Source organism: Pteropus vampyrus, unplaced genomic scaffold, assembly GCF_000151845.1.
Source record: "Pteropus vampyrus isolate Shadow unplaced genomic scaffold, Pvam_2.0 Scaffold353, whole genome shotgun sequence".
NCBI lineage: Eukaryota > Metazoa > Chordata > Mammalia > Chiroptera > Pteropodidae > Pteropus > Pteropus vampyrus.
In genome coordinates, this window is record NW_011889134.1 from 809,974 (window position 1) to 823,226 (window position 13,253).

General features: G+C 35.2%; 1 protein-coding gene across 1 annotated transcript in view; it reads left to right on the forward strand.

The window, feature by feature from the left end:
- Positions 1 to 12,674, forward strand: part of FBXO9 (F-box protein 9) — a 29,139-nt gene extending 16,465 nt beyond the window's left edge. The window contains exons 8-13 of the mRNA XM_023522667.1: positions 1,815 to 1,933; positions 2,150 to 2,240; positions 2,926 to 3,021; positions 3,364 to 3,457; positions 5,041 to 5,192; positions 12,064 to 12,674. Coding sequence (XP_023378435.1) covers positions 1,815 to 1,933; positions 2,150 to 2,240; positions 2,926 to 3,021; positions 3,364 to 3,457; positions 5,041 to 5,192; positions 12,064 to 12,172 — 661 coding nt within the window. The 3' untranslated portion in view covers positions 12,173 to 12,674. The remainder of the gene's footprint in view (positions 1 to 1,814; positions 1,934 to 2,149; positions 2,241 to 2,925; positions 3,022 to 3,363; positions 3,458 to 5,040; positions 5,193 to 12,063) is intronic.
- The last annotated feature ends 579 nt before the right edge of the window (positions 12,675 to 13,253 follow it).

Here is a 13,253-nt window from a genome sequence, read left to right on the forward strand (position 1 = left end):
TTCTTGGATTAATTCCTTTGTAATTATGTCCTTTATCTTTTTCTTTACATTTTTTGTTTAAAATATATTTTGTCTAATATCAGTATTGCTTCCCCAGCTTTCTTTTCATTTGCATAAAATATGTTTTTCCATCTCTTCACTTTCAGTTCGTATGTGTCTTTCAATTCTAAGTGTGTCTCTTGTAAGCCACATATAGATGGGTTGTGGTTTTTAATCCATTTAGCCGCCCCTTGTCTTTTGGAGTACTTAATCCATTTACATTTATAGTAATTATTGATAAGTATGTACTGATTGCCATTTTCTTTAGTGTGTCGTTGGGTTCCTTTTTCTTTATTCTTTGTATATCTTTTGTAAGTTTTAGCTTTGTGGTTACCATGAGGTTTATGTACATTATTCTATATCTTTTTCAGTCTATTTTAAGCTGGTAGTTGTTTGAGTTTGAATATATTCTGTGAGGACTACATTTTTACTCCCTGCTCCATGCTTGCTACCTTTGTTCAGGGCTGAAATGCGCCTGGGCAATGTGTCCAAGAATGTGCTACAGCAACCTTGTAGGTAGGCCAGAGCACCTGGATAGTGCTTCCACCCATCCTATGGAAGTAGAGGGGGTATAAACAATGGCACTTAAAGGTACTTCTGAACCTGGAGAATTCCCACAGTCCCCAGAGGGCTTCTGTGGCTCCTTAGCCTTCTCTATTTAGTCTCTCTCTTGTTTGCTATACATAAAAAGGTCTTGTGTAGAATGACCTCTTTGTAGGCTTTGTGTGCCTGGTAGTTTTGGGAAGCCGGTTGGAGCCAGGTAGGTGCTTACAGGGCCTGGAGTACTGGCTCATGAGTCTGGAGTGGCTCCTGGTAGGGAGGCCAGCAGGTGTGTGTGGTGATGCCTCTTATTCCTATTTGCTCCCTTTGTTCTGAGGCAGAAGGCTCCGGGCAGGGTAGCTGGGACCACTCTGTGGTGATCTTGCAAGATGACCAGAGCACCCAAATAGTTTCTGCCTGACCTATCAATGTGGAGGGAACGTAAACAATGGCGCTCACTGGCTACTCTGGCCTGGAAAGTCCCCACAGCTCCCTGAGCCTCCTCTGTTTCATCTCTTTGTTGTTCAGCTGTTCATTCAGCCTTCAGTTGTCTCACAGGAGCAATTGCCGTCTATATTCAAGTATATTTGAGTTTGCTTATGGGAAAGGTCGAGTTCAGCATTCTCCTATGCCACTGCCATCTTGGATCTCTCCCAGAATGATCTTTTAGAAGTGTAAGTCATGCTCAAAACCCTGCAATGGCCTCCATCTCACTTCTACCTGAAAACCACTACTTCACCTGCCCCTGACTACTTCCAAAATTACATAGTCTGTGCTTGTTTGCTTTGCTGTAGCCACATGACCTTTCTTACTCCTTGTGGAGCACAGCAGCCATACTCCTGCCTTAGGGCCTTGCACTTGCTGTGGTTTCTGCTCAGAATACTCTTCCTCATCACTATAGGCACATGCCAAGAGAGGCCTTTCTTGGCTGTTCTATCTGAAGTAGTCTTTATTTTCCCACTGCCATCATCGTTGTCTGTTTAGCCCACTTTATTTTTGCACTGAGCTCACTATCTGAAACTTTCTCTTTGTTTTCTAATTTTTGTTTGCTTTATCATCAGTAAAAGAGAAGGGCCTTTGTCCATTAGTCTATCTCCAGTGCCCAGGACAGTGCTTGGCAGCCACTAAACAAATACTTGCTGAATAGAAGATGGCTGGTAGCAGGAGTGTTTTTTATATCTGCATATAGGGGTTTAGCCTTTTATATATATTGATGTTGTGCTTTTATAACCTAGAGACCCTGAAATATGGCGTTTGGCCTGCTTGAAAGTTTGGGGCAGAAGCTGTATTAAACTTGTTCCATATACATCCTGGAGAGAGATGTTTCTAGAAAGGCCCCGTGTTCGGTTTGATGGTAAGTGAACTCTTTAGAGCTCAGGAAAAATACTGATCTATCACGCTGATCTATCATGACTGACAACTACACAGTCTTAGTTTTCTCTAAACACCTAAGTACTATGAGCACATATAAAGGAAACCACAATAAAAATGAAGATAGAAACCTATATGATTATAAATTTTAAAAAATTTTATTTTCTTAATTTTTTAAAACGATGTTTCTTTTTTATAGGAGTATATATCAGTAAAACAACATATATTCGTCAAGGGGAACAGTCTCTTGATGGTTTCTATAGAGCCTGGCACCAAGTGGAATATTACAGGTACAACTGTAGTAAACTGAGTGAGTGAAAAATTCTCTCTCTCCAAGTATTAGTTCATTAATTATTGGACATCTGTTCTCTGAGACTTTTGCATTTATCCACAGAATGGCCTTCAGTATTTTTATCCACTATTACAATAGGAACTGCACTCAAAGAACCAATGGGTTATGACAAATTTTTTAATTCCTCCTACCTTTGAATCTAAGAATCATTTTACATTTTAGACCTCTTCCTTGTCTTTTGCCCTTGGTATATCCGTTTGCCTTTTCAAATTGTTTGTGCTCTTATTCAGCCTGTTGTTCATCAGATATTACTGTCAGTGAGAAATAAGTAGACATGTTAACTACTGTGTATTATGAGATCCCACTTTTATTTGACATTAATTAGTGCTTTAGGAGAAAACATACAGAGCTTTAGAGTAATATTTAATCTAATTTTTTTATTCAGTGAGTAAAACAAAAGTTCAGCAGTTCCCTCTAAGGAAGATAATAAAATGCCTTTATTTCTTTGTTGCTAGCTCTACAGGTTATCAGTCACAGTTCAGTGATGTTTTGCCAGTTCTTTGGCCATAGTATTTGTTTTGGTGTCACAGATACAAATAGGTTTAGGTACCAGAAAATTAGGACATGTTTTATACTTTTTGTGTGTGTGGTGTTTTTTTGGTGTTCTTGGTCTTTTCACACAGGTACATAAGATTTTTCCCTGATGGCCATGTGATGATGTTGACAACCCCCGAGGAGCCTCAATCCATTGTTCCTCGTTTAAGAACTCGGAATACCAGGTTAGTATCTTTCTGTAGTTTTCTATTCAGTTCGCATTTTATACAGTTAATTGCAGGTTAATGTAATCCAGTGCTTTCTTAATTTACTACTGGGTGGTTAAAAAACAAGCAACCGGGGCCGGGGGGGGCACTTGTAAAAAATATCAATTCCTGGGCCTCTCCCTAAGAAGTGTACTTTAGTACACTCTGGGGCCTTGGAAACTAGATTTACTCACATCCTAGTTGATTCTTCTCAGGCAAATTGTATAAATACTATTATAATCCATTATTTCCTGGATTACTTAAATACATGTAGTAACTGATTATTAGACTTAGATTTAAAGTGTATTTTTTAATTTTTAGAACTGATGCAATTCTACTGGGTCATTATCGCTTGTCACAAGATACAGACAATCAGACCAAAGTATTTGCTGTGATAACTAAGAAAAAAGAAGAAGTGAGTATTCAAGGTGGAATTAGCAGTTTTCTTTTGTTGCATATGCATATTCAAGCATTTATTAGAAAGGATAAAAACATAGTTGCATTATTTATACTATTATTCAAACCACATGTTGACTTATAGCGTATCTATAAAGAGACCTGGAGGGTTTTCTAAAATGCGATTATTTTTTCTTGGATCTGCCTGTTTATTTTTCTTCAAATGGTTTCTTTTTCTCGTCCAAGTTTTTCACATCTGACAACGTAAAGCCAAAATATCTTGTAAAATAACTAGTAAAATATCATATCAAAAATATCAAAAAACCATATCTGAAAATAGTTTTTGGCTCTTCTCATTTTGAATCATAAAGGATTTTCTTCCTGAATTAGCTCAAATAGGTAATTCTTTTATAAGGATAGTCTTATAGAGAATTTCAAATTCTACTGGAAATAAGCTAATGTCAGATAGTTTTCTTCTTCCTGCTTGCAAAAGAAAAAAACACGACAAGCAAATATGATTGCTGAATTATTACATTCTAGAGGTCTTTAAACAGGTACATAAGATTTTTTAATAGATTGAGGGCCAAATTTTTTTCACAGCTTTTCTCCATGTGCATTTTTTTCAATCCTGGTTAAAAACCATAATGTGTACCCAAGAGGTCAATTGAGAGGGAGTTGGAATAAATACTTGTCTCTTGCTTTTATAAATGAGTATAGGTTTTGAAAGAAGTTTCCCTTATATTGAATCTCCCTCTCTTTCCTAACATCATGTGTCAAGATAGGGCAGGGTTTCTCTGTGAGTCCTAGTGCTATCACCTTGTGACCATCTTTTGCTGGCTTCTCCCACCTCACTCTGGTTGTCGCTTGGAATCTGGAACAGCAGTCTGAGGAGCTGAGATAGTTGCTATGACTATGACCTTGCCATGAATATCCTGAGGTCAGAATTGGGGAGTCATACGCCCTATTTAGGTTTTATCTAAAAAAAGTGTTTAGGAAATCCCAATGGAATACCCATTTTCTCTTCAGAATATGATACAATGAAACCATATGTAGTGTGGATATTCTTGTGTTTTTAGCAGCAATATTTGCAGAAGTGTGATTCTAATGAAGCTTGTCACATATGTTTCTGCTTTTTCTGCAGCCTTCACCAGTTTTTAACTTTCTCACTTTAGAAATTCCTAAGTGTTTTCAAGTAGAATTTCCTAAGTGTTTTCAAGTAGAAGGAAATAATTCCTCGAAGGCTTCGAACTGGGAGACAGAAGTTTTAATTCCCATCTCTAAAACTTTCGTGTAACTTCGGTTAACTTGTTTGACCGCCTGGGTCTTTATTTCTTTAGCCATAAAATAGCAATAATGCAGTCATAGTATATCGAGCTATCATGATGATTAACTGAGATGATGATGATGGGGAAAAATATATTTTTAAGTGCTTAAACATTTTTAAGACACGTACACATTCTCATTTGACATATTAAGACAACTCTACTTACTATGCGTAGATACTGTTTTAGTGTCACTCTTGCATAATATACTCCTATAAATATTTCAGTGAAGTGACATTTCATTATAGCTTATTCACCTTTTTTTTTTTTTTTTTTACAGAAACCACTTGACTATAAATACAGATATTTTCGTCGTGTCCCTGTACAAGAAGCAGATCAGAGTTTTCACGTGGGGCTACAGTTGTGTTCCAGTGGCCACCAGAGGTTCAACAAACTCATCTGGATACATCATTCTTGTCACATTACTTACAAGTAGGTGAATGCAGTAAAAATAACAAAGTCACAGAATAAATGCATATTTCATGTCAGGCTTAGGAAACTTTCACATAGGTTTTTAATTCTTCAGAGTTGAAATTACACTGCAAAGCAAAAGCAGTATATACTACTACAAACCAAGAAAATGGCCAAAATGAAAAAAAACTAAAAGTGGGCCAGGAAGTGGAACATCCAGAGCTCTCACCAGTGCCCACGGGAATGTGAACGGGTCCCACCACTTTGGCAATGAAAGCGGCATTCCATGAGTAGGATGGTACTCGGTCACTAAGAAAATTCGTGCGCTGACTTACTCAAGGCAGTTTTAAAATACCAGATCTCTTTTCTTCTCCCATGTTTCAGTCTTACCGTTTTTTACTTTATTTCCATTTAGTTTATCCTCAGAGATTATATACCGATTTTAGTAAAACTGTATTTAGGAAAAATAAGTCTGCTAAAAACATCTGTATTCCAAAGCCAAATCTATTAGGTGGTTCCTATATAAATCTCTTTTTTTCTATGAGTTAGGATTTTTTTTTTTTTACATTTTACATACTCATGCTTAATATTTTTAAATATTCTTCAAAAACATTATTTTCAATTATTTCAAGTATACTCCATCATTCTCCTTGTTTTATTTATGTATTTATTTCCAACATTTTATTTTGTAAAATTTTAAACATACAGAAAAGTCGAAAGAATTTTATAGTTAAGACCCATATACCTGCCACTGTTAACATTTAACTATACTTGCTTTTATATCATATCCGTTCCTCTATCCATTGCTAGATTTAAAAGCTAGATTTACTGCCGATAGAATTGAGAAAAATCTATCCATACATCAATACATCTTTTTTCTCTTTAACACAATTTTTATTTGAGTATAGTTGGTATACAATTTTATATTAGTTTCAGGTGTATAGTATAGTGATTCAACATTTATATACTTAACAATGTGATCACCATAATAAGTCTAATAGTCATCTGTCACTGTGTACGCTTATCACAATATTATTGACTATATATTCCATTTTACCATTTTCACACCCTCCCCCAACTCTCGCAACCCTCAGTTTGCTCTCAGTTTCTATGGGTCTGTTTTGTTTTGTTTTTTAGATTCCACATATAAGTGAAAACATACAGTATTCGCCTTTCTCTGTCCGACTGATTTCACTTAGCATAATGCTCTCTAGGTCCATCCATGTTGTTGCAAATAGCAAGATTTCATTCTTTTTTGTGGTTAGGTAATATTCATTCATATATATATATGTATACCACATCTTCTTTATCCATTCATCTATCTACAGATACCTAGGTATTTGAGGAATCTCCATACTGTTTTCCATAGAGGCTGCACCAATTTGCAGTCCCGCCAGCAGTGCACATGGGTTCCCTTTTCTCAACATCCTCACCAACACGTTATTTGTTGACTTTTTGATAATAGCCATTATAACTGGTATCTCAATGTGGTTTTGATTTGCGTTTCCCTGATAATTAGCAATATTGAGTATCTTTTCATATGTTTGTGGGCCATCTGTATATCTTCTTCAGAGAAATGTCTCTACATGTCCTCTGTTCATTTTTAGATATCAACCTCTTATTGGATATATTATTTGCAAATATCGTCTCTCATTCAGTAGGTTGTCCTGTCATTTTGTTGGTTTCCTTCGCTCTGCAGAAGCTTTTTAGCTTGTTGAAGTCTCATTTGTTTATGTTTGCTTTTGTTTCCCTTGCTCAAGGAGACATATCCAAAACAATATTACTAAAATCGATGTCAAATAGTTTACTACCTATGTTTTCTTCTAGGAGTTCCATGGTTTCAGGCCTTACATTTAAGTCTTTAATCCTTTTTGAGTTTGTTTCTGTATGTGGTGTAAGAGAGTGATCCAGTTTAATTTTTTGCATTTATCTGTCCAGTTTTCGCAATACCACTTCTTAAAGAGCCTGTCATTTCTCCATTGTATATTTTTGCCTCTTTTCTTGTAGATTAATTGACCATATAAGGGAAGATTTATTTCTGGGCTTTCTATTCTGTTCCACTGATCTGTGTGTCTGTTTTTATGCCAGGACCATACTGTTTTATAGTATTATTTGAAATCAGGGAGCTTGAAACTTCCACTTTGTTCTTCTCTCTCAAGATTGCTTTGGCTGTTCGTGGTTTTTTTTTTTTGTGATTTCATGTAAATTTTAGGACTATTTGTTCTAGTTCTGAGAAGAATGCCATTGATATTTTGATAGGGAGTACACAGAATTTGTAGATTGCTTTGGGTAGTATGGTCATTTTAACGACTCTTCTAATCCATGAGAATAGTATATCTTTCCATTAATTAGTGTCCTCTTCATTTTCTTTCTTCAGTGTCTTACAGTTTTCAGAGTACAGATCTTTCACCTCCTTGTTTAATTATATTCCTAGGTATTATCATCTTTTTTGATGTCATTGTAAATGGAATTGTTTACAAGTTCTCCTGATCACTACTAGTGTATAGAAATGCATCAGATTTCTGTATATTTGGTATCCTACTACCTTACTTGAATTCATTTATTCTATTAATATTTTGGTGGACTCTTTGGAGTATTCTATACATAGTATCATATCATCTGCAAATAGTGACAGTTTTACTTTCTTTCCAATTTGAATGCCTTTTATTTGTTTTTTTTTGTCTGATTTCTGCGGCTGGTACTTCCAATACTGTATTAAATAATGGTGGTGAAAGTGAACATTCTTGTTCTTGGTCCTGGAGAAAAAGCTTTTAGCTTTTCACCACTAAGTATGATGTTAGCTATGGCATTGTCATATATAGCCTTTATCATGTTGAGGTGAGTTCCTTCTATACCCACATTGTTGGGAGTTTTTATCATAAATGGACGTTGAATTTTGTTAAATGCTTTTTCTGCTTCTGTTGAGATGATCATATGGTTTTTATTCTTTATTTTGTTAATGTGATATATATCACATTGATTGAGTTACCTTTGCATCCCAGGTATTAATCCCACTTGATCATGGTGTAGATAATTCTTTTAATGTACTGTTGAATTTGGTTTGCTGATATTTTGTTGAGAATTTTTACATCTGTGTTCATTGGGGATATTGACCTGTAATCTTTTTTTTTTTTTTAAGTGTCTTTGTCTGTTTTTGGTATCAGGGTAATGCTGGCCTCATAGAATGAGTTTGGATGCATTCGTTCCCTTTCAGTCTTTCAGAGTAGTTTGAGTAAGATTCATATTAATTCTTCTTTGAATGTTTGGTAGAATTTACCTGTGAAGCCATCTGGTCTTGGGCTTTAGTTTGTTGTGAGTTTTTTATGACTGTTTCGGTTTCATTACTGTTCAGATTCTCTGTTTCTTCATGGTTTAGTCTTAGAAGGTTGTGTGTTTCTAGAAATTTATCCATTTCTTCTAGATTATTTAATTTGTTGGCATATAATTATTCATAGTTTTCTTTACTGTTTTTTTGTATTTCTTTGGTGTTGGTTATAATCTCTCCTCTTTAATTCATGATTTTATTTAGGCTCTTTTATTCTTGACGATTCTTGCTAGGAGTTTGTCAGTTTTATTTACCCTTTCAAAGAACCGAGTCTTCATTTTGTTGATCATATATATATGTATATTTTTGGTTCATTTTGTTTATTTTCACTCTGATTTTTATTATTCCCATCCTTCTACTTTAGGTTTTGTTCTTATTCTAGTTCCTTTAGGTGTAAAGTTAGATTATGTATTTGAGATTTTTCCTGCTTTTTGAGATAGGCTTATATAGGTATGAACTTTTATAATGGCTTTTGTTGCATTCCATAAGTTTTGAAAAGTTGTGTTTTCATCTATCCGAAGGTATTTTTTGGTTTTCTGTTTGATTTTCTTTCATCCATTGATCATTTGTAGCATGTTGTTTAATCTCCATCTATTTGTTTTTTCCAATTTTCTCCTGTAGTTGATTAGCAATTTAATTTCCAGTCAGTCTTCTTGAATTTATTGAGGCTTGTTTTGCAGCCTAATATATGGTCTATCTTGGAAAATGTTCCATGAGCACTCGAGAAAAATGTGTAATTTGCAGTTTTTGTATGAAATGTTCAAAAAAATGTCTATTAAGTTGATATAGGCTGTTGTGGTATTTAAGGCTATTATTTCCTTATTAATATTCTCTGTGAGTAATCTGTCCATTGAGATAAATGGAATATTATAGTCTCCAACTATTATTGTAATAATGTTTATTTCTGCCTTTATGTCCATTAATATTTGCTTTATCTATTTGGGTGCTGTTATGTTGGGTGTGTAGATATTTACAATTGTTATATCCTTTTTAAAGTATTTTGTCTGATACGAGTATTGCCATCCCAGCTTTCTGTTTCTCTTTGCATGGAATCTTTTTCTGTTTTTTCACTTTCAGTCTGTGTGTCTTTCAATCTAAAGTGAGTCTCTTGTTGGCAGTGTATAGATGGATCTTGTTTTTTTATTCATTCGACCACCCCTATGTCTTTTTATTGGAGCATTTATTTACTAAAGTAATTATTAATAGGTGTGCTTATTAGTGTGCATATTGCCATTTTGTGAATTGTTCGAGTTGTTTTTATACTGTTCTTTTTTTCTTGATTTCTTTCGATATACTGTTTTCTTTCATGTTTTGTTTGCATTCCTTTCTCTTTATTATTTGTATATTTTTTGGAAACTTGGTTTGTGGTTACCATGAGGTTCATGTATATCCATGTATCTCTGTAGCTTTTAAGTTGATAGACATTTAAGTTCAAACACATGCTAAAAATACTACATTTTATCTCTCCCTTTCTACTCTTTGTTTTTGATGTTATGTTTTATATATTTTTGTGTATCCCATTACTATTTATTGTAGTTACAATTAATTTTGCTACTTTTATCTTTTAACCTTCATATTAGCTTTTAAGTGGTTGATTCACTGTATTTATTATGTATTTGCCTTTACCAGTGAGATTTTTTTCTTAACCAGTGTGGGCAGGGCTACCCATTGCCTGTTTCTTTGTTGCCCAAGCTGGGTCTGTGCATGGCTGCTCTGTGTGTGTGCCTTGCAACACCCCGCTAGCTCTGCACTTTCTCTGGGTGGAGCAGCCCTGTGTGTGGGCACCACAGCGATTCTCCAGTCATACTCTCTTCAGGCAGAGGAGCCCTGTGTGCGCACACAGCACAATGGGTGCCTGCAGCAGCACCCTGCTGTACCCTGCCAGATCAGTTTCCAGGTGGAGGGGCCTCCTGTACACATACTATGGTGCCCTCCTGTTCCTGCTGGATCGAGCTTCAGGCAGCGTGGCCGGCAACATGCTACAGGGGCCTGGCAGATCAGCCAGAGAACCCGGATAGAGCTCCCACCCTTATCCAGGTGCAGGGGAAATGTAAACAATGGCTCACCATTTCCTCCAGTCTGGAGAGTTCCTTCAGCTCTCAGAGAGCGCTCTGGTTCGCCAGCCTTCTCTATGCAGTCTCTCTCTGTTGTTTGTTGTACAGAAGCTGTTGAGTTAGCCCACAGTTGTCTAGGAGGAATTGCTATAAAAGGTGTATGTTTGATATGTTTTTTGGGAGAGGGCCAGTTCAGCATCCTCCTATGCCACCTTCTTGGACCCTCCATGAGTTAGGATTTACCTGTAAAATAATTAATGATCAGACTTGTGTGAGAAAGGAGCTGTACAAAAATAAGATTAGAAATGGAATTAGGAAAGTGAAAAATACCAATTTATGTGGATATTAAAGTTAGCTGTTGTTGAGTTTGAAAGAATATTGGTGTGTGCCTGAAGGCTCTCTGTTCCAATTGAATCCAAAATTTTGAGAGGTTTCGAGGTCACCTTCCATTAACTTACTTCACAACCTTGACCACGTTGTTAAAAAACTTTCTGGATTACATTTCTATCGTACAAGTAACTTCTCACTCATTTGGAAGGCTCTGACAACTGAGAACAAGCATTTTTCTTTTTTTCTTACTCTTACCTACCAGTCTTACTATCTCTTTCTTGCTTCTCTCAGTAATCTGTGGAATTTTTCTTTTCAAAGAAACCAAACCCAGAAGTAGAACCAAGTAAATGAAAAGCGTATGGTTTTAGGAGAAAAGGACATTATAGTTGGCATCATTTGTAACTACTATTGATCACATAGACTCCTTTATAATACTTATAAAAGCACTTAAGTTTTCTGCATTTGTTTATTTCTCCTTTTGGCGGGGGAAATGTAAAAGACTGTAATAGTATAACTTCATCTGCTTCTCTTCCCTCCCATCTGTAATTATGCTTTGATCATGCAAATGTTAAATCATTAAATTCTATTCTAGGATAATTCTTAATTATATTTTAACAAGAGCCTTAAAATGTCTAGGCTTTGACTTAGAAATTCTACTCTTAGGAATCTGTCCAAAGGACATAATCAAAAATACCACAAAATTTTTAATTGCCAAATATTCAAAACAACCTAAATCTCCAACAAAAGAGAAAGTATTAGTTAAACTGTGGTGCAAGCAAACAGTGAAATATTATGCAGCCACTAAAAATGACTCTGGAGAGTATTTAATGGTGTTAGGAAATGCAAATGTCAATGTTAAATGAAAAAAAGGATAACTAAAAGTATATCTTAATAAGAAAATTCAATAGAGGTTGAAGTGCTTGGAAGAAACATTAGAAGAAAGTACTTCATATTGCTGTATCTGAGTGATAGAATAGAATTATGAGTGGTATTTCTTTGAACTTTCCTATATTTTTCAAATTTTCTACAATATGCCTATATTAGAATTTACTGAGATGAATTAAAAGTTAAAAAGCCAAAGTATAAAATAATAAACAGTGAACGTTGTTAAGACTATAGTATGCAAGGATTTTAAATGAGTTGAAATTTCCTTGTAACTAGTAATTCTGTGCTTTCTTCCCAGGTCAACCGGTGAGACTGCAGTCACTGCTTTTGAGATTGACAAGATGTACACCCCTTTGTTCTTCTCCAGGGCGAGGAGCTACACTGCCTTCTCGGAGAGGCCTCTGTAGGCCTTCATGTCCAGTCCTGTCAGTGTTGCATGAATAAAAGCATATAGTGCAAAAGAGCACCTAAGTTATAAATGTACATATATATATAAATTTCTGGAATTGGAACTTATTTTACATTGTTGGAGTTCTTTTAAGAAGAGTATAAATTGATTATTTTTTTTATTTAAAGGGGTAGTTGATTCTTGGGATGTTTTGTTTTGAAATTAAGAAGTTGAAATTTTAAGTCGTTTAAGCACATTTATGTTGTGAAAAACCTTAATTTGAGCTTTAAATCATGTCCTTTTTCAAGCAGATTTCTGAACAGATTTCTGTCACATAAGTCTTCTCTCTGATCATCCCAATATTTAAATGTGTCAGGGGAGAGCTTTACTGGATAAAACATTTCTTTCATGCATGACATAGTGTCTTTGCACTAAAGGCTCAAAATGTGAAAACCTGTTCTGGATTTGTTTGAAACTGACCGATAAAGATCATAAATAAATGTTTCTTTCAAGAAAATATATTTGGATGGCCTTTTTTAAACGTCAAATAACAAACAGTCCTAGGATTGCCAGCGAAGGCTTAAGAATCATTTCCTCATTTCTCATTGATCTTTATACACAGCCACAGACTGTAGATATATCCAGATTCAGATTTGTTTTTCATGATTCTAGTAAAGTTAGAGTCAACTAGTTATGTATTTCAGAAATCAGCATTTACAGCCACAGGTGCTTTCAAGCTCATATTGACATTAAAAGACACTTCATAATTTCCTGCAATTCACTATGGGGCAGGTCTCTCAAAAGAATAGTACATGTTACATTAAAGGTGGAAACCAGACCTCCAGTATATGTACAAAAAAAAGAGTTCTACTTAGGTTGTCTCTGCAGCAATCTGAGATGTGATGTATTTCTCAAGTTAGAAAGGGAGAAAGAAGCAACATGCCTAAGAAGAGGCACTTCTTTGTAATGTGAATATTAGTTTTGATATACAAATTAATAGAACATTTAATTAGGACATAGTCAAAGATAGCTCAAAAAATATATTCCTAAGGAAAGTGGAATTTTAAGATTTTCTGTTTATTGGCCACCTGTCCCTGGAT